We start from the raw sequence: 21,089 nt of genomic DNA on the forward strand, positions 1-21,089 counted from the left end.
CCTGCCCAGCACCCCACTCCTTCCAAGCGTCTCTCCCACACCCACCTTCCTTACAGCCACAGGTCCAGAGAAGCTGTTGACCTCGACTGCAGGAGTCAGATTCTGCTGGAGAACTCCGCATCTGTGCCCCGTTCTGCGAGGCGCAGAGACCTGACCTGGCTCCCTTCGGGCAAACCGCGTCGCCCCCCCCCCCCCCCGCCCCCCATCCACCTTGCCTCCTTTTTGTTCTCAAACACAACGGTTCCCACCCTCGGGACTGCTCTTTGGAAACACCTGGGGAACTTTTTCCGTGCTGATACCTGGGCCCTTTCCAACCCAAAAATTCTGACTTCATAATCCAGGAGGCAGCCTGGATATCGGAATTTTTCGACACCCAGGGATGACTCTTCGAAATCCCGGCGCGCGCGTCCGGCCACGGCGACCAAATAAATGTCCGCCCTGTACATCTGGCCGCCAGGGGGAAAAGAAAGGCAGGAAAGAAGGAGCGCGGGCCTACGTGGCCTGCGGGAGCCCCGGGCGGCTCCACCCACTGCGCGGGCGCGGCTGACCTACCCTTGGCCTCGGGCCAGCTGCGGGAATAAACCCCGGAGCCTCGACCGCCACGAGCCGGTGAGGCGGTGCGCGTAGCAGGGACTGCTTCTCCGCGGACAGCGAGGGCAGCGTGTCCCGGGTGAGTTACCCGAGTCCTGATCCGGGGCCAGGGCCGGGCAAGACCTCCACGGGGACGGGGCTCCGCGCCGCGCCAGCGCCCGCACCCGCGGGCGGGAACCCTGTGACACCGTGGCTGGTGGGGGGGGGGGGGGGGGAGGATGGTCGGGTGGGGGAAGGGCGAGCGGGCAGGTGAGCCGGAGGGAGGGCCGCTTTGTCCCCGAGATTCAGACTCGCGAGACCCAGAAGGAAGGGCTGCTAGCGTCCCCGCCCGGTCCCGGAGCAGAGGGCGGGATCCGTCCCTGGTATCCTCTTCCGTCCACGCTGCCTTGGTCCCCAGCTCTCTGCTGCTCAGTGCGTCTGCCTCTCCCTCCCCGCCGCCCCCCCATTCATCCCATACCTCTTACCGGAGCACTTTGCTGCCTCCTGGGCTGGGAAGAGAAAGGCACCTGCTCGCATTGCCCCCAAATAGTTAAGCTTACTGTGTTTGTTTGTTTGTTTGTTTTCTTTTTGAAAATAAGCTCTGGGGCGCCCGACTTCAGCTCAGGTCACGATCTCACGGGTTCGTGAGTTTGAGCCCCGTGTCAGGCTCTGTGCTGACCGCTCAGAGCCCGGAGCCTGCTTCGGATTCTGTGTCTCCCTGTCTCTCTCTGTCCCTCCCTTGCTCTCTCTCTCTCTCTCTCAAAAATAAATAAACTTTTTAAGAAATTTAAAACAGTATATGAAATGAAATAAGCTGTATATACCCAACGTGGGGCTTGAACCTACGACTCTGAGATCAAGGGTCGCCGGCTCTAAAGGCTCCCCCAGTTAGTTCCGCTTTTGAACCAAGTAGTGAGAGGCCATGGGATGGAGACACCAAAGAGGTGTCTATAACCTGATTACATTCAATATGCTCTGTAACTACATAAGGCACAGTCTTGACACTGAAACCGAACCCCGCATTTACTTTTGTTGGTAAGGATACTTCCTATAAGCATCCTTTGTTGTTACGACCAGGGATTATAACTCACATGCCAGCCGGAACGTCAGTCGGAGCTCTAGCTCACGCACAGGCATTTGGCTGCTGTTATGTGCCTGGCTTTGTTCTAACAAGGCCCCCACATGATGAGCATTAGGAGTAGAGCCGGAGATGATGAGTAACCTGCCGGCAGGCGCTGAAATCCAGCCCAGTCCCTCTTGCCCCACCCCCACCCCATGCACCCTGGAGGGAGCCGTGTGCAGAGCAACGAGGACCTTTTTCTCTTTCCAGTTGGCTCAGAAATTTCATAAGAGATCATCGTGGCCATATTACACACCCTATTACTTTACCTGTATTAAGTCTTTTGACTTCCACAGCTGCCCCCATTGGTGCCTGCTGTGGAATCCCCTTATTTAGAAGAGGAAACTGAGGCACAAGAGATAAAATCATTTTTACCAAGGTTGCCGAGAAGTCAGTGGTAGATCCAGAATTCCAACGCACACTGTCATGTTTTTTTAATGTTTATTTACTTTTGCGAGAGACAGACAGAGTGCGAGCAGCGGAGGGGCAGAGAGAGAGGAAGACATAGAATTTGAAACAGGCTCCGGACGCTGAGCTGTCAGTACAGAGCCCGACGTGGGGCTCGAACTCGCGAACTGGTGAGATCGTGACCTGAACCGAAGTCGGACGCTCACAACCGACTGAGCCCCCCCCCCCCGGGCGCCCCCCAGTGCACACTTTAATCTCTACACCTCACCACCTGTGCAGATCCCCAGCAGACACCCTAAACCCCAGATGAGCAGACCTCAGGATGCCAGGCTCTTAAGAACCTAGTAAGCATCTGCCGAGACAGCAATAAGTGGTAAGACCTTGCCCCGGGTCTTAGGTCGTGCCCATGTGGAGATGGTAGAGTGCTGGAGTCCAGAGCCTGTGGCATTAAGAACCTCCCCCCAGGTCAGTGGTGAGACTTCTAAGCACCCAGATGGTGCTGCAGTCCAGCGAGGAGAGGCGTGGACCTCTGGCCTTTGGGCATGGATTTACACAGTGGTACTCCCTGAGGGGGCATTGATAAGCTGGTGTGGGTTTTCCCCGGAAGAAGTGTCAGCAGTGACCAGGCTGCAGCCGGGGCAGGGTGCCCGGGGTGCCCTATTAGTGGGGGAAGTCTGACCCTCATTGTTGTAGCTCTCAAGCGACACGTCCCGCGAGTGAGCTTAAAATAAGAGCGTGCAAACCGCTGTCTGCCCTTCAAAGCACCTTCCTTCCAAACCACGCAGGGCCTGAGAAGCCCAGTCAGTCATCCAAAGGCGACTGTGTGAAAATAAATGTGAACAAAGACGGCGGCGACTTTGAGGGCCATTTCATCCAAAGCCTGGTGAAACCAGCACCCCACAACATCCATGCCCCCTACCGCCAGCGCTCTAATTCTTTGGGCCGTGTTGGACACACAGGCCAAACCTTCCTCGAGCCTCAGGCTCTTTCTCCCCTCTGTCGGTCAAGCTGCTCCCAGCTCTCTCTACCGCTGGCCATTCATCAGTTGACTACTCGCTCCAGTGCCACCTTCCAGCAGATCCCTCCTGTTGCTTCTTCCCCAGCACCCGGTCTAAATCGCATCTCCTGTCTACTCTCCATAGCACCCTGTCACTCTTTATTTATTTTGCTCAATGTCTGTTTCTTCAACCAGACCCTTTGCTCGTGAGGGCAGAGATCATGGGAGGCTACCCACCCCCTCAGCCCCAGTGCCCAGCATCAGACCTGCCCGGCATCGGTGCTCGGCGGATGTAATAAATGAACTCAGCAGGCCCTGCGCTAAACGGCAGCCAAGGCCTTGGGTGAACCACATCCCCATGCGTTGTGATCTCCAGCTCCATCCGTAGAATGAGACAAGAAACAGCAATTGAGCTCCCAGCAATTTCCTAAGGGTCCCACCAGGCCCCAAGCCCTGCTGTCGATGAACCTCTCCACCCATCGTCATGAGCCGTGACTAGTCTGTCCTCCGCCAAACTGCAAAACAAGTGACCACCTGCTGTTCTTTAATGAAGGACACCTCCTCACCTCTTCTGTGCCTCTCAATCGGGCACCCCATTCAGGGAAGCTTCCCACCCCCAGCACAGTAGCCCCCCTGCTAAACACGTCTTCTCACACTGCAGGAAATAAGACCTACCCTTCTTTCCCAGCGAGTCTTTCGTAAGGCATCTTGTAAACTCACTCTCACTAACGTGTGAGTAACTGATAACAGGATGTAAGCTATGGCCCTGTGCAAGTGACAGGGCAGGCCTTTTATTCATTCAACAAACCTATCAGGTGACTTCTTGGGGAGCAGCACTCTGAACCTGAGTAACATGATGACGTCCCCAAAGCACATACTGTGGGCCAGCACTGCAGTCAAGCACATGATGCAACCAACAGGGCTTTTGTGATTACTATTAAGAAAGGTTAACTACGAGAAATAATTTTCTTCTTCTTCGGGTCAAATGTTGACATGGTTACAGTGCCTGGGGAGTGAACATTTCTGTCCTGTACGGCACTCAGATGTGTGCCCCGCTTGGTGCTGCGAATGAAAGTTGGCCAAGATGCAGTCTCTGTGGGCCCCCTGCGCTTTCTAAGTTCAGAATCTGCTACCAAGAGAGAAGCTTAAATTACACAGCCGGTTTCTTCCACTATCTCAGAAAGCTTGTGCTCCACGTAGATGGCACACTCAGAGGGAACGGTCACTGAGGTCTTTATGTGGGTCTCTCTTTCTCTGTAGGTCTCAGCCACAGCATGGCTTCCAACCTGAAGTTCACCAAGGAGTTGATCACCTTCTTAGGAAAATCAGTGATTGCTCTTCTGGAGACCCTGATTTTCACCTTCATCCCCAGACCACGGAAGAACGTTGCTGGTGAAATCGTGCTCATCACCGGTGCTGGGAGAGGACTGGGAAGGCTCTTGGCCCTCAGATTTGCCCACCTCGGATCGGTGCTGGTTCTCTGGGATATCAACAAGGAGGGGAACGAGGAAACATGCAGGATGGCTCGGGAAGCCGGAGCCACAAGAGTCTATGCCTACACTTGCGACTGCAGCCAAAAGGAAGAAATATACAGAGTGGCCGAGCAGGTAGGTGTTGCGTCTCGCCATCTCCTGTGGGCGGTGAGCTCTCTCTACAGATTCGCTCATGTGCATCCTCCTCTTTGTCTCAACCCCTTGCTCGGTGCAGATTTGCCTGTCTCCAGCATCCCTTTAATTTAAAAAGTATCGGGGAAAGGGAATGAGGATTTTTGAGAGGTCACTGTGTACAATATGCCATACTAAGCAGCCCACCTATATTGTATCATAATCTTATAAAGTGAGGTCCAATATTATCTTCATTTCACGAATAAGGAAACCGAGGCTGAGGGAGGTAAGTAGCTCACCCAAGAAACAGCTAACAAGTGGCAAAGACCGAGCTTGGCCTTGAGTCTGTTGACTCCAGAATACTCCCACTACATACCAGGCAATATGGACTGTGCTTTCTCCTGTTACAGTAGAAGAGGCAGGGGGCAGCCCGTTTCTTGGAGGGAAAAGGGGGCGCAGAGATCTTGAACAATCTGCTCAGGGTCCCGGAGCTAGCCCGTGACTAAGCCAGGACTCGACCCCATTTCCTGTCTGAGTTTAAACCCAGCTATTTCCACCACACCACAGTGCCTTTCACATGAAGGTATATTTCGCCTAAATAGTCATGAGAAAAACAGAATATCGTATTCATCCCAAAGACCCTTAACCACAGTTGCTCCTTTGGCGATGATACCACTGCCGTGTAAAGAAGGCTGGCAGGACATCACCACTCCAGCATGCAACGGTAAGGGTTTCCTTAGTGCATGGAGGCACATAGTCGCACGATGGCTGCCTCTTCTCCCTCATGAGGATTTCTCTCCCCTCGCGTCCTCATGAGTACTCCACACATCACTGTCCTGGGCCGCCCTTGTGGCAACACCCAGAATTCCCCAGTTTAGTGAGAAGGAAGGAACCCGCCACGTTGGAATTTCTGGCACAATTTCTAGGCCCTGAGTCGAATCCCCTTTGCTGCTTCCCACCTCACTGTCTCCTGGTAAGGTTGGCAGGTCACCGGCTGGTGGGTGTGCTTTGAAGTTTTGTTTCAGTTTTCCGCGTCGGTAACTGCAGCCTCCATCACAGGCAGCCCGGTACAGTCCGGGGACCCAAACCTGACAAGCGCGCGCCTCCCTCGAAGCACAAGTATGTCTCTGCTATTGCTGAGCTCACAGCTTCATCCCTGTGCACTTAAAGCACCGATGGCCTGGCATGCTCACTCGTGCCGACTGCAAACAACTCCTCTCAGCACTCCTCATGTTTACTTATTTTTGAGAGAGCGAGAGAGACAGGATCCGAAGCAGGCGCCAGGCCCCGCGCTGTCGGCACAGAGCCCTACACGGGGTACGAACCCACGATCCCACAAACTGTGAGATCGTGACCTGAGCCAAAGTTCAGTGCTTAACTGACAGGCGGGCACAGCTTGTGTGGGAATGTCACTAGACCTATCAGGCGGGGTCTGTGGCCATATTCTTACGGTGAGGAGCGTAGTGATTGCAGAAGAAGGAAACTAGTTAAAAACTAGAGTCGGTGGCCTTTACCTTGGATGCTACCCTCTGTCTCTTGTACACGATACTGACAAGCTTACTCTCATCCCATGGGTGAGCATTTTATTAGGCTGTCATTGGTCAGTAATAAATATGTAAGTCACATACAGTTAAACCTGGTCCCTTTGGCTCTAGTGTGGCAGGGGCTGAATACTCATGATGTCTTTCCAAGTTTAATTTAAAGGGAAAAAGCAGACTTTGGAACAAGAGAGTCCTTTAACAGAAAAAAAAAAAAAAATAGATGAAGATCAACCTATATGCTAAATAGATAAATCAATAGGAAGGAAGGTTATTCACATGAAAAATCTTATCACGGATGCTTAGCCCCGTACATTTAAAGCATGATTCATAGAGATATAATTTTCATATACTGCAAAGATACAAGCCTAAATGCCATTTAAAAAAAATTTTAATGTAATGGATTAATTTATTTAATTTTTATTTAATTTATTTATTTTTGAGAGACAGAGAGAGACAGAGCATAAGTCACCGGTGGGGAAGGGGGGTGCAGAGAGAGAGGGAGACACAGAATCCGAGGCAGGCTCCAGGCTCTGAGCTGTCAGCACAGAGCCCGACATGGGGCTCGAACCCACGAACTGTGAGATCGTGACCTGAGCCAAAGTCAGAGGCTCAACAGACGCAGCCACCCAGGCGCCCCTGGAGGCCATTTTGAAATTAGAGTCTGATGTGTATTTGGTCAAGTGTTTGAGAACACTCTTGATCTATGTGAGAGGCCACAGTGGACATACATGTCCCTGTTTATTTCCCTTGGATGTCACTTCTAGCCTTGCCATCCCTGACTCTGAGCTAACGTGTCAGCCTCTAATGCTAGTACTGTCTTCCGGTCCACAGCCCGGACCAGCTTTTCTTTCTTTCTTTTTTTTTTTCAGTTGAGTGTAGTTGACACACAATGGCACACTGGCTTCAGGTGTCCAACATGGTGACGTGGTAACACTGTTATGTGTCACGGCCCACTCACCACAGGTGTGGTGTCACCGTGCAACACTACCACAGTACCATTGGTGACATTCCTCGCGCTGTGCCTTCCGTTCCTGTGGTTTGCTCATTATTCCGTGACCGGAAGGCCGTACCTGATTCTGCCTCAGGTAGGGCTGGTTGTGGCTAGCCTTGACAGCCGTTCAGCTTGAATTTGGCGACGTATTTTAGCTACTCTCCAAATAAAACCCTAATTTAGATTGTTTTGGATGCTTTTATCTGAAAACACTACCATGAAGTGTGAGCTTTTCTTAGTCTGTATTTCGTCCTAAGGTTTTTCCCTAGGCCACCCATCTAGTTGGGTAACAAATAAATACCCAACACATCAGCCTCGTTGCTAGGACCCACAACCTCAGATGACAGACAGCCTCAGGTGGTGTCAGTAATATGCCCCCCTCTGTGCTGACTGCTACCGTATACGCAGGTGCACACACGCGCACACACACACACACACACACACACACACACACACACACAGAGCTAGAGATGTGAGAGTACTGCGTGAGCTTCCTGTTGAGCATGGGGCACCTGCAGCCGGTGGCTGCCGCTGACCTGGGGACAGAGGCCCTGCTGTGTGATACAGATCACAGTGATGAAATTCAGAACACAGAAGGGAGCAGAGGGGCACCACCCTCTCCCGTGGCCAATCCTGGAAAATCCCGTGCTCCCTTCTGCCAGTAGAGCCAAGATGACAAGCTAAAGATTCACCGTAAGCGGAAGGCCCCAGGGTTACACCCAGACATTTTATTCCTGAGATAAAAGTTACTGAGTGCCTACTCCAGCCGGCAAAGGGAGCCCACTCAGATCCTCTCTTGACACATCTTAGTACCCAGAAGCCTGTGTCAGGGAGAAGAAAACCAGCCCACTAGCCCAAGCAGGACAGACGGGTTCTGTGCTGTGCCTCCAGTGTAAACCGTGTTTAGGAATTTTGCGCTTTCTCCACACCCTCCTGCTCCACCCCCCTCTCAGGGTGGGCTGGGTCTTAATTTATACGTCACGCCTATAATGCCTTACGTCCTGTCGCAGTGATTGAAATCACCTGCTACATACACAGAGCCTGCCACAAAGCGACTGATCGCTAAGTATGAGGATAGCTCTAACCGCTCTGTTAAGGCCGACGGCCCTGCAGTGTTGGAACCGTCCTAAGAAGGGGGGCACGGAGGGGGGAAGAAATGAGAAGAAAACCATCAGACTTGGATCTCTGACGCTCTGCAAACTCAGCAAGGGAAATGAAACGTGCTTTGTTTGCAAAGGACGTAAACCCCGTCTGTGTTAACAAGGATAAGAAGCGTCTAAAAACTATGGGAAAATTAAACTTCGATCACGTAAGGAATTACTCTGTGGGTGGTGTGGCTCTTGTTACTCAATTCAGGTTAAAAAAGAAGTTGGCGATGTCTCCATCCTGATCAACAATGCCGGAGTTGTGACAGGCAGCGATTTCCTCAACTGCCCAGATGACCTGATGGAAAAGTCTTTAGATGTGAATTTCAAAGCACATTTATGGGTAATTATTTTTTCGTCTCATAACAAATATACAGTTACTCAGAATTTAGACGTACTTCCTCTTATTCTCTTAGAATTGTATCCACGTGTAAATAAAGCACAGGCTTCTCAGTTTTAGACTCCTGATCCAACTTAGCCTGCACTTGCCTGAGCCCCTGCTCAGGAATCTTGCAAAGACACAACTTTGCCCATGTCTTTACTATCATTTATCGATCGCCAGCCTATCTCGGGTGCTATCCTAGGCCCCTCCTGCATAATCCTTGATACAGCTCGATGAAATAAGGGATCAGAGGAGTTAAAAGATTTGCTCGAGGCTACACAGAAATGACACCACATACATGACCAGGCTGACCTTATCATTTGCCTAAGTTGGAACTCTTTTGAAAGTGGAGGAGGTAAAAAATCTAGAAATAACAAAAAATAAAATAAAATAAAGTGGAAGAGGGCATTATTAATAAGCAGGCATTAATCAGGTCTATTCTGGGCAAACCAAGATGTATCGTCACCTGGCTCAGTATCCAATCAAGGAAAGGAAAGTTTCTTCCTGTAGCCTCGGTGACATTAAAGGGCACAGCACAGGTACCATGGACGTGAAGGGGCACAGCTCCTGATCTCCAGAGATGATGGTCTTCCTTGCAGAAGTTGTGTTTTCCTGGTCTTTGCTGAAGCCTGTCTTGCCATGCCTCCGCACCCACTCATATGCCCCGGCTTGCCTCGCCCTGTTCCTGTTGCCCTGGGCAGCCTCTCTGCTGGGAGGGAGTATTTGCTGGAGACTCCTGAGCTGCCCTCTCCTCACGCTTTCCCACCTGACCTCCCCACCCAACTCCCATGTGGTGGCCTTCAAATGTTATTTGGACTTCGTAGGTTTCTGTCCCCTAGTTTCACCCAAAGCATCCTTGCGTGGTGGTATTTTTGGCATTTTGTATCGTTTCCAGGAGAAAGATGGAAACATTCAGAACTAAGCGGCCGCCCCGTTCCTTCCCCGTTCCTTCAGGAGCTGCTGCAAGTGATTTATGTTACCCTGTCCCAAATGTGCCTCTCCTTCTTTAGAATGAAATTAGATTATTCAGCCAGAATGAAGATAAAGCCATAATCTCATGTTGGGTTCTTTTTCCTCCTCTCTGTTGTCCTTGGTCTTTTCCTTCTCTCTCCCTCTTCCTTTAGTTGTCCCCACAATGCTGGCGTGTCCCTGCCCCACATTAGCCTCACTCTTGACACTCTGTCTGGGCAAGTCTGCATACATTCTTTGAGCCTCTGCACGGAGCAGGCACTTACTTGCTAGAGGGTCAGAGAGCTCATGGTGACCATGCTCCCAAGGGATGCGTCCCCGGGAAGAAGTGACTCACCTCAGACTGTCGGAACTCCGGGGGCTTTTTACTATGCTGCACTGTTGGCTCATTTTGTTTTTCCACCTCTCCCTACATGTTAGTTTCTTTCTGAAACTCATTCGATGCATGCAAACATTCTTTGACTTTTATAAGAAATCCCTTTTCTCATATTTATTCGTATTACTCACATTTGAAAGTAAATATGAAACATAAATTCATGTAAGTATGCAGTTATTCCTGTTTAATGAATTACTTTTTTGTTGTAGAATATATCTTCTATCAAAGCTCATTTCTCTCTCCTTTACCTTCTTTCTTTCCAGGTCCCAAATCAAAAGTGAAGGTGTTCTGTAGTACTGAGACACAGCATAGGTCCTCTTTTTCTAGCATATTCTCTTTAATGACATGACATACAAATAAGAAACCATTATTCAAAGAAGTAGAGATGAATTTCAAGACGAAGTGATGTTTTTATTTAGTTTTTTAAGTTTATTTATTTCCCGCCATAGTTCAGGCTGTCCTGTACAGCTTCAATTGCTGTCTGAATAGTGTGTTTTTGAAAGTCAAATGTGAGCAAAATGTAAGTCTGAATAAATTATTTTTAATAATATTAGAACTGCCATCAGAAAAATATTGATTTAAAGGTTAAACAGGTTAAGAAGCTTACTTTCCAGATGTTTAAATTTTTATATCCCCGTGCCTTCAGGTATTTTTATGAACTTAAAAGACTTTCTTCATCATACAGAAACGTCTGAAAAAAAGTATAAAAGGTTAACAGTCTTCTTTGCCTTTCTTAGACGTATAAATGCTTTCTACCTGCTATGATAGCTAATGATCATGGCCATTTGGTTTGCATTTCAAGTTCAGCTGGATTAGTTGGAGTAAATAAACTGGCAGGTAAGAGAAATGTAATATTTTGCACTCACAAACTCTTTTATAACTTGTCTTACTCAGCTCTGAATAATCAACATTGACCTCAGGTACTAATGATAAAGGGGAATAAATCAAGAGATATATTCCACAAGGTAAGTGGTGGAGAACATTGTGCCTCAAAACTGCCCATCAGATATGCTTACACAAACTTGAACTCTGCACTTTGGGATCGTTGGGTCCATGCAATCCCCTGGAATGAAAAAAAGAGAAAGAGGAGCGCCTGGGTGGCTCCGTCACTTAAGCGTCCGACTCTTGATTTCAACTCAGGTCATGATCTCACAGTTCACGAGATCGAGCCCTGCCTCAGGCTGTGTGCTCTGTGGAGCCTGCTTGAGATTCTCTCTCTCCCTGTCTCTCTGCCCCTCCCCTGCTTGTGCCCCCTCTCTCTCTCTCTCTCAAAATAAATAAACATTTAAAAGAGAGAAAGAAAGAGAGAGAGACACCTGACTGCTAATTTTTTTATACAAGTGGTTAGCATAGTCCCCCCCCCCCCCAAATCCCCCTGGTACTGTTATCAGGGTGGTGAGGAGAAGCACTGGGCCTTCAGAAGTTTCCATCGAGTGGTCCCCTTCAGCTGTGGGTCTGGAGAAAGTTTCTCCAGCCCAAGAAACCGAAAATCGACCTCTCTGCTTTTCCGCTGGTTGAAGACTCGCGGCTCAAGACGGCGCACAGTGGTCTTAACACAGTTCGAATCGGTTCCGCGAACCGGGTTTTCAGAACCACTGGCCACCGGGCCATATCGGCTCATCTGAATCTCAGAGATCAAGGGGCTCAGTGAACCGCATTTACACCAAATGACTCAGAGGACCCTGGAAGCTGCTTGGGACTCCCCCTCTCCCCTCCCCTCCCCCCACGGGCTAACCCGTGGCCAATCTGGGGACCCGAGTCTTGCTGGTTGCGTAGCTGCTTTCCCTCCAGAACAAGGATGAACAACAGGTTTGCCCCTTCTGATTGTGTGAGGAAAAGGAGAGTCAAAGTCTACCGAAATGCCTTTTCTTCTCCAAACGTTTCCATGCCTTGAGTTCAAAATCTATATTGTTTTAACGTTCCCTGGGTCTAGCTTGGCCGTCTAGCACGATGAGTAATTCCATTCCTCTGGAGTGAGTGCAATTGTAGACCAAAAGCCCACCAAGGACGTGAAGGCCACTTTCCATTCACCCTGCATTTGCAGGATGCATAAGAGGTAGAGGTTGACGTTTTCCAGGAGAGTCGGAAGAAAGAGTCCTAGTTAGGAAAAAACTTGACCTGAGGGTTGTGACCCACGTTGATCTCTTCAGCCTGGACTCTACTTCCTGTATTATTTTATTTATTCTTGTGTGTGTCTCCCCACCCTGATTGTGTTGAAATTCTTTGGGACGGGGACCAGTTGCACATGCTGTGCCCTGCGTAACAGCTAGCAGAGGGTCTGACGACCCGTCAAGGTGAAAGTGGAAGTGAAGTCTAGCATTGTGACCCGCGGGAGGCACCCCCGGGGCCCTGCTTCTCCGAGAGGGCCCTTGGTCCTTGTCAACCAACCTTGAAGTGACAGTGTTCCTTCCCACTCGCCCCTCGCTTCCTCCAGTGGGCACAGACCAAGGCCATACAAACTAACTCTGAACTTGTCCCATCCTTTGTCGGTATTAGTGTTACGAGGAAACCTCGATGTAATGCCGTTTGAAAATTCCAGTATAGACATTAGTGTCGTTTGCCTTTTTCAGATTACTGTGCAAGTAAATTTGCAGCCTATGGATTTGCTGAATCTGTATTTACAGAAACAGTAGTCCAGAAACTAAAGGGGATCAAGACCACTATCGTGTGCCCATTTTTTATAAACACTGGAATGTTTGAAGGTTGTTCTACTGTGTAAGTACGTCCTTTGATTTTAAGAAAAACTACATTTTAGGGAGGCGCCTGGGTGGCTCAGTCAGTTGAGTTTCCGACTTGGGCTCAGGTCATGATCTCACGGTTTGTGGGTTCAAGCCCCACATTGGGCTCTGTGCTCACAGCTCAGAGCCCGGAGCCTGCTTCGGATTCTGTGTCTCCCTCTCTCTCTGCCCCTCCCCCACTCATGCGCGCGCGAGCTCTCTCTCTCTCTCTCAAAAATAAACACTGAAATTTTTTATAAATAAATAAAACTACATTTTTAAAAATGATGGACCACCTATTTTATTTTATTCTATTTGTTAATGTTCTTTAAAAAGGTCTTCAGATTCAGCCTGATCTATAATTGGTTTCAGAATTTTTTTCTTTCTTCAGATGTCTTTGTGTTGAAGATATTGGGTTTACTGTGGATGCTTTCTCAAGGCTGGGTCCAGCTCCTACCACCTCTGGAACCGGACCTGCCCCCCGTACCCCCCCCACACCCCCCCCCCCAGCATTCCTGGCCTCACTCTCTGTCTGCCACCAAACACTGTCCTGCCCCCTTCCCTGTCTCCATGGAAAGACTGAGAATCACTGAAGGGACACAGATGCCCAAATCTGCATCTCATGGAGATGACGGGCAGCTATTTAATATGGTTTCACCTAGCTGCATATTGTGACCTGAGTGTATGAGTTAGAATCCTCTTGCGCCATTTCAAATTAAAGTTGTTATTATCGTGTTGATAATAAAGCAGTAAATCTAGAAATAGGTCAAATTGGCAGGGAAAGAAGCAAGCAATAATGTCTTATAATCTTTCTTATCCCTGATTTGTGAGATATATTGTTATTAATTTATTAACTTGGGCTTTTTTGTTTTTGCTTTTTTTCACTCCCTAGCCGTCCTTTTCTGTTACCGATTCTGGAACCAGAATACGTGGTTGAAAAGATAGTCGATGCTATCCTGAAAGAGAAAGTGTACTTATATGTGCCAAGGTTTTTATACTTCGTAATGGTTCTTAAAAGGTAAGAATATCACCTTCCTATGACTTCTCTAATAAGCCAGTCAATAACTTATCCCCTACCAGGAGGGGCCACTGAAAAACTGTCTGTTAAAGGACTGAACTTTGATCCCTTCATTGTGTCTATTTGCTGACATGATCTCAAATTCCCATAGTTGTAGTGTTTCCCGTGAGAGTCTAGAAAATGGAATTGGATTCTTCCCGCCCTCTTAGTATTGCATTATGGTCAAAAAGAAGTGTATTTCCTGAATGATCTGTGGACAGGCTGAAGTGATTTTTTTTTTTTTTTAAGGAGAGATGATTTTTCTTGTGGGCATCATAGAATAATCATGTTGGAACAGATAATGTGTCCATGCTTCCTTTAGGACAGAGCCCCAAAGTTAAGGCCAGACAATAAGCCAAACATTTCAGGAATCTGTGGTATGGGTAAAGCTGGCAGTTGGAGGATAAATTTGGAGTATAAGATGGTTAAAAAAAAAAAATGGCGGCGGGGGGGGGGGAAACCTGAGAACGTAACGACCTCTCGGAAGCACAAGAGAGCATCCTTGCTTGTTCTCTCTGCCCCCCATTGGGTTTCAGTGCTGAGACTCCCCATTGGGTTTCAGTGCTGAGACCTTCAGCGGCACTTTGTGGGCACGGGACCCCAGTTACAGGAATTGTGGTGCCATATTGCTGCAGCTACTGCCGATCCCCACTATCTCAATTCATTTTCTGGACTGTAACAGGTCATCCAATTACACTCCCCCCTTCCCCCCCAGCCCCGCCCCCAGGGAATGTGCTTCCTGCTTTGCAAGGAAGCATATTCCATTACTGAACCACTCCCCTGCTGTGGCGTTGAAATCTGTGTTGTTTTAACGTTCCCTGGGTCTAGCTTGGCCATCTGGCACGATGAGCAATTCCAGTCTGGGCAACAGTTGTTCATTATATGAACGTAGATATCATGGCTGGTAGCCATTGTCCCTCTTGCCTGAGGAAGTGCCTTTTTCTTTGCAGCTAATTGTATCTACTTTGTGCAACACACCGATGTCATTCCTACATCCTTTTGCTGGCCAGGCTTCACTTAGCACAAGAGTGGTACTGTGCCTGTGCTATTTAGTGTACCTCCCCTAGCTCTGTGGTGTGAATGTCAGGGTTGACGGGGTCTGTGCTCTGCTAGGAAAGGTGAGCAGGGGTGGAGAAGGTGAGCAGTCCTCAGCTGGGTATTGCCAAAGGTCTGGAGACCTATTACATCTAATCCTCACAGGAGTCCCAAAAAAGAAAGATCGATGACTGGTTTCACACCTGTAGAAACAGGCTCCAGGGCTAAGTCATGTGCCTGAGCTGGCATATAAGTGACCGAGCTAGGACTCAAGGCAGGCTCGTCCAAATCCACCAGACTTCCCTGCTTCCCAGCAATCATTACATAGTGCAGTGGAGCTTTGGACACTGACATGAGGAGGGAGACAAGTGAATGCAAATAAAGCAAGGAGAGGTAGAGAGACTCCGGGCAAGTGTCCTCCCACGTAGTGGACAAACCCTGGGTGACCCTGAAGCATGCACACTAATGTGTGCCTATGCCAATGACTTCAGCTACAACAAGTCAGTGACACTGCACTTCAACTGAACTGGCAAAGGTGCTTTCATGGTAATAACCGAGGAACCTTCTCTCGTGTTCTCTTTAGTATCTTGCCTGTCAAGATAGCGTTGCTTCTGTCTGACTTTATGGGCATCTTTAACATAATGGATGGCTTCGTTTGCAAGAACAAGAAACACTAAAGACCAGCTCCATGGCCGATACCATCCGATACCCAGTGGTGCATAATGCTTATTTCGATGGAGAACAGCATTTTTGTCCAACAGGATGTATCTGGAAACTACAAGTACCCTTCTTTTTCTGTTATCTAGACTCGTATTTTCAACTGATGCCTTTGCAAATAATGTTGCTATCTGCTTTTTGGCTAGGTTATTCTTTTTTTAATGAAAAAAAAAATAGCCCGTTTTTGTCAAGTCTGCTTGCAACAGATGGGAGAGAAAAATAATCCTCTCTTTCATGAACTGCCCTTTACTTTGGTCACGGGGGGGAGGTGGCTCAAGTGAAGCAGGGAACCGGAGTGAGAGGTGAGGAGCATGAATGAGTACAGTAAAACCTTGCACTGCAAGTAACTTGTTCCGCAAGTGTTCCACAAGATGAGCAAACATTCCTAATAAGTTTTGACGTGATAAAGGAACGATGTCTTGCAATACGCGTAGTACGTGACAGCGAATGTCACGTGATCACGACTTAGCCAATGGTTCTTGAAATTCGCTTTGAGGTACAAGTGCTTTCGATTACAAGCACGCTTCCGGAACAAATTATGCTCGCAAACCAAGGTTTTACTGTAGATTGCTAGAATGCCCTCTTTACAGAGGACACAGGGCTCTGGGTTCTCTATCACCCTGCTCTCAGCCTTGGCCTTTTTGAGCCTATGCCACCAGGTGTAGGACAGGCCACCCTCCCGTGTCCTTCTTCCCAACACAGTCACACCAACGCTGACTGCTTAATGCCCTGTGTGCTCACAGACTAAGTGCCAGTGCTGCTGAGTGTACATCAGGAGCCACTGTGTCAGGAAGCCTTCCTGCACATTCCCTGAATGAACTTGGGAGACAGTGACTCTAGCCCAAAGTCTACACAGGAGCACATTTTTTTTCCCTAGAAGAGATCAAAGAATGGTTGCTTCTGACTGTGAAAATGACATTTCTACTGAGCTAGTTTAACTGCTGCCTGTTAGTCCAGAAAACATATCCATGTGGTTAATTTCAAATGTTTAATTCAGCACTTCAGGTTGGGGTTCGTGTTGTATTTTTCTGCAGAATGGGCAATTCTACGCGTTGGTATTCGTCGATGCTGCCTTTATCTCCAATCTGTTGTATTCTTGCAGCTTCATGGCCTGGCCAACTGCTCTCATGATTTGGATATTAACTATAAAAGCAAGGTTAAGAAAACTGTGTTCATTACCGTATCCCTGGAACTCCTTCGCAGCCTGGGAGGGGGCGTCTGCCTGGGGAGAAAAACAGCAGCCTTTGTCTCTTACCTTCTTTTGTACGGGGAGCAGGAAAGGATGAGAAGTGCTTTGGAAGACCCTGTGAGAGTCAAACAAGTCATGAACGTCGTGGGGTAAGATGCTCTTAGAAAGGCAGTGGTCTCAGGCAGTGTGGAATCAGTGGAATCCACTGTGGACTGATTTATCCTGAGCCGCCTGCATGGTTCTGACTCTGCCCCTGTATTTCCGTTTCATTCAGAAAGCCTTAAAAAAAGGGGGGGGAGGGGGGGAACCTTGTTTTATAATAATAAAAGCAATAGCTAAGGTTTCATTGTGCCTGGCACGAAGCTATGCGCTTTGCACACATTGTTTCGCTAAACAAGCCTGTCACACCATTTCTCAAAGAATAATAAAGGTATTTGGGGTATGCCAAAGAATAAAAGGCATTTTATTTCACAAGAGGGACATCCTACTCAACTGCAGATGCGTACTGAGCGACTCAAAAGGCCCTCTTAGCCTAACCGGCTAATGTTCCAAATCCTTGCTTAACAAGGTTAATTAAGAGAGAGGCACAATATCGCTCCTATATTACGATTCCAAAAGCGTATATTCTAGGGGCCTGTCTATTTAGCTGAAGAATAAAGAAGAGACTCGAGGGATTTAGGAGAACAAAGGTCTGGGGTCTAGCGGGCAGCCACCACATCGTAACAGCATTAACAGCAATTATTTCTAATTGGAGTGCATCTTGGCGGGACCTCTACAAAGTCCTGAAATTCAATTGTGGTTTTACAGTACCCATAAAATTGTCTAAACAAATTCAGATTTACTTGAAGAGCTCATATGAGAAGAGAGCGCATGTAAATGAGAGGGTTCCAGAGGGTAATGTGCACCAAGGTGACCTAATACAACGGGGAGCAAGTGTTCTCACTTGAACCGGGTTTCGTACTGGTCGTCGTTTGAAATGGAGTCCTAACGAAGCCATGATCAAGAGCCCAACACGGGAGCAACCCTTGAGAAAGGTTCAAGGACGACAGCTGTACCTCAGGACCGGGCACTCTGCCCTCCAGGATGACGTCATCTAGCGTCCCATAGTCCCCACGCTGCTCAAGAACCAAGAAGAACTCTTGGTATTCTGAGCTTGGCTGGATAAAAAATGGTGACCGTGTCCTTTTCCTTGTTCATTTGGTGATGCAGTAGGAGTCGGCTCAGGCTGCAAGCAAAATACCACAGACTGGGTGGCTTCGACCACAGAAATTTATTCTCTCGTAGTGTTAGAGGCTGGGAAGTCCAAAATCGAGATGCCGGAGAACACTGTTTCTGGTGAGGGCTCTCTTCCTGGCTTGCAGACGGCCTCTTCTCACTGTGTCTTCACACGGCCCTTCCCCCATGTGCGGGCACCGAGCGAGACCTGTAGCTGTTCCTCTTCCTATAAGGCCACTACTCCCCTCACGAGGGCCCCCCTGCCTGATCGGGTCTGTCCTTGATTGCCTCCCCAAATCTCCATCTCCAAGCACCCCCACACTGCGGGTTTGGGGCCTCCCTGTATGAATTCGGAGAGATGTAAACAGTCCATGCCGATGCCAAGATAGAAAAGGAACTCCAGGCCATGAGCGATCTCTACGCTCCCACCGCGTCCTACCGCTGAGGGGGTCGCGGTTTGTCAAAGGAAAGCAGCTCGAATCTTGGAGGTAGAGTGAATTGGAGGTACCTGAAACACAAAGCAAAACTAAACCAATCCCAAGCTCTGAGAGTCAGCCCTCGAGAGAAACGTGACCAAGAATTGGGGCCAGCCGACCACAGCCGAGGCGACGCAAGACGCCCCAGGCGGAATGGTTCTGTGAGGAGATCTTGGGGCGGCCTAGGCACCTTCATTTCCAGGATAGTGACCTGTTTGGGGTTGATCCAGGCACCCCCAGCTCACTCTCCACCCCCCCACCATCACTCACTCTTCCCCAAGGGTAGCCGCTCCTACCTCACCAAGAAAGTTGAATCCGACACGTACAAACTCCCTCAGCGACCCAAACCAATATCTTCAGGGGCATTTCTTTCTGCCTCCACTTCCCCTCTTGTCCTCAGCCTCCGAGGAGGCAGTGAACCCGCTTGGGCTGACCCTGTGGCCTGTGCCCTCCACCCAAAGCCTTCCAGGGCTTTCTTGGAGGCACCTTCTTGCACACCCTCAACCTCTCCACCAAGAGTTGCTCCCCGCATCCTGTAGGCACACTAAACACCATGCAAAACTTCAAAATAATAAAAATAGGGGTGCCTGGGTGGCTCAGTCGGTTAAGCGTCTGACTTCGGCTCAGGACATGAGCTCATGGTTCGTGAGTTCGAGCCCCACGTCGGGCTCTGTGCTCACAACCTGGAGCCTCCTTCGGATTCTGTGTTTCCATCTCTCTCTGCCCCTCCCGTGCTTGCGCTCTCTCAAAAATAAACAAACATTTTAAAATGTTTGTCTCTCTTAAAAATAAACATTTTAAAAAATTGTAAACAATAAAAATAAACTTTACAAAAATCTCCATCCCACTGGGGCAGCAACTCGCCCTGCTCTCCTTTAGCAGCATCATTTAAAATGGAGCCCAGAGGGATTTGTCCATCTCCTCTCCTCACGTTGGTTCCTAAGCCATCCAGCTTCCACATCCAACAGGGATCCCTGGGGATTTCATTCCTCATCTTATTTTACTTCTCATGATGATATTATTAATCTCTCTGCCCTTGGCCTTGGTATCATCGGCCTACTGGTCTCTTCCACTGCCCACTCCTTAAATTATCAGTTTCTTCAAGTTTCTGCCCTTGGATTCCTCATGGTGTAGATGCCCTGGGGACTTCTAACCACGCCCATTACTCCTCCTCCCTCCCCCACCCCCCCCACCCCCCTGCAGGGCTCCCTCCACACCATCCAGACTAGAAATCCCGGTGCAATGCTCTACTTCTGTTGGACTGCATCTCTCACTTCCCCCATCCTTTAGGAATCAAATCTACTCTGCCTCTCCACCATCACCGGCAGGTGATTTTTCCCTCTGGGTCCCCGGTGCTACCACCTTAGTTCAGGCTCTTTCCACTTCCACCTGCATCAAGGTTTGCTCACTCCGTTAGGCTCGCATTCAGCTGGGGTAACCGAAAACCCAATGTCAGGAGGACTGAAAGAAGGTGGCAGTGTGTTTCCCTCCGATATTTAAGGTAGCTGTTCGGGTTAGTACGGTGCTCCGTGTATCAGGGACCCAAACTCCTGGGCGCATCTGCTCCGCACGGCTTGCAGCCCGAACGTTGTTCATGGGCACAGTCTACAGTGACCGCTAAAACCTCGGCCGTTATGCCCAAGTTCCAAGCTGCAGGAATCCAGAGAAAGCAGAGAGCACCCGTACCTCTTTTAAAAAAACAATCCACGGACGCAGCGCACCTCACAAACACCACATCGTATTACCCAGAATTAGTCACATGACTAGACCGACCCGCAAAGGATGCTGGCTGTGCTCTCTATTTTGCACGGCTGTGAGCCAGCCAAAGGTCAGGCGTTCCGTTATTTTCGAAAAAGACAAGAGCAGAAGTTGGGTGTCGACTTACAGTTTCTGCCATAGTCTACTTCCTCAAATATCTACGCGTACCCTTCTTATCAGACAGAACCCACAGGCCAGGCCCACCTCAAGGCCCTGCCCAGTCACTGCATGCCACGCCAAGTCTAGAATTTCTGGTGCCGGGCAGCACTCTCAATCAAATCCACGGATGCCCCTGCTTGGCCTGATGACCAAGAGAGTAAAGGACAAGCCATTTACCCTCATCACACCCAATACACAGTGATGCATGAGAAGCAGGATGACCACGACTAGGAAGAGAGGAAGAGAAAAGAAACAAAATGAAAGACAAAAAAAAGAGGGGGGGTGGAAAGAATCTCCCCTTCAAGAACAGTGGGGGCCAGAGGAAACACAGTGCTGGTCCACAGCCGTGGGTTCCGGCTGAGCAGAATCCCCAGGACCCTCTTTCTCAGGTGAGGTTGCCTGGTTCTGCTCGCTGAAGTGTTTCCTTGCTCTTGCCTCTGCCCTGCGGGGCCCCGGAGCGCTCTTTGTTGTTTATTTTTCCAAGACCACATCGGAGGGAAGCTTTGAAGACTCTACCCTTCCTCGCGACTGCATAGATTAGACAGCCTCAGACTAGAGGTGTGAAGAATTACAAAGTGTTTCAAGCCCAGCCCCCGTTTGCTTTGACGATACTGTTCACTCAATCAATGACTCAGCGGGCTTCTGATGGCTTTATCTCATCCA

General features: G+C 49.1%; 1 protein-coding gene across 1 annotated transcript; it reads left to right on the forward strand.

Moving 5' to 3' along the window:
- Positions 1-479: 479 nt before the first annotated feature.
- Positions 480-17,260, forward strand: SDR16C5 (short chain dehydrogenase/reductase family 16C member 5). Its single transcript, XM_027042897.2, has 7 exons — positions 480-670; positions 4,356-4,702; positions 8,588-8,719; positions 10,841-10,940; positions 12,674-12,818; positions 13,713-13,838; positions 15,496-17,260. The coding sequence occupies exons 2-7, from the start codon at positions 4,370-4,372 to the stop codon at positions 15,587-15,589; spliced, it is 930 nt and encodes a 309-aa protein (XP_026898698.1). The 5' UTR covers positions 480-670; positions 4,356-4,369; the 3' UTR covers positions 15,590-17,260.
- The last annotated feature ends 3,829 nt before the right edge of the window (positions 17,261-21,089 follow it).

This window comes from Acinonyx jubatus, chromosome F2, assembly GCF_027475565.1.
Source record: "Acinonyx jubatus isolate Ajub_Pintada_27869175 chromosome F2, VMU_Ajub_asm_v1.0, whole genome shotgun sequence".
Taxonomy (NCBI): domain Eukaryota; kingdom Metazoa; phylum Chordata; class Mammalia; order Carnivora; family Felidae; genus Acinonyx; species Acinonyx jubatus.

What these genes read in the sequence shown, in the direction of transcription:
- SDR16C5 (XM_027042897.2), top strand. Translation starts at nt 4,370, where the DNA reads ATGGCTTCCAACCTGAAGTTCACCAAGGAGTTGATCACCTTCTTAGGA. An exon ending in TGGAGTAAATAAACTGGCAG is followed by an intron (nt 10,941 to 12,673) that starts GTAAGAGAAATG and finishes TGCCTTTTTCAG; the next exon opens with ATTACTGTGCAAGTAAATTT. An exon ending in TTTGAAGGTTGTTCTACTGT is followed by an intron (nt 12,819 to 13,712) that starts GTAAGTACGTCC and finishes TTCACTCCCTAG; the next exon opens with CCGTCCTTTTCTGTTACCGA.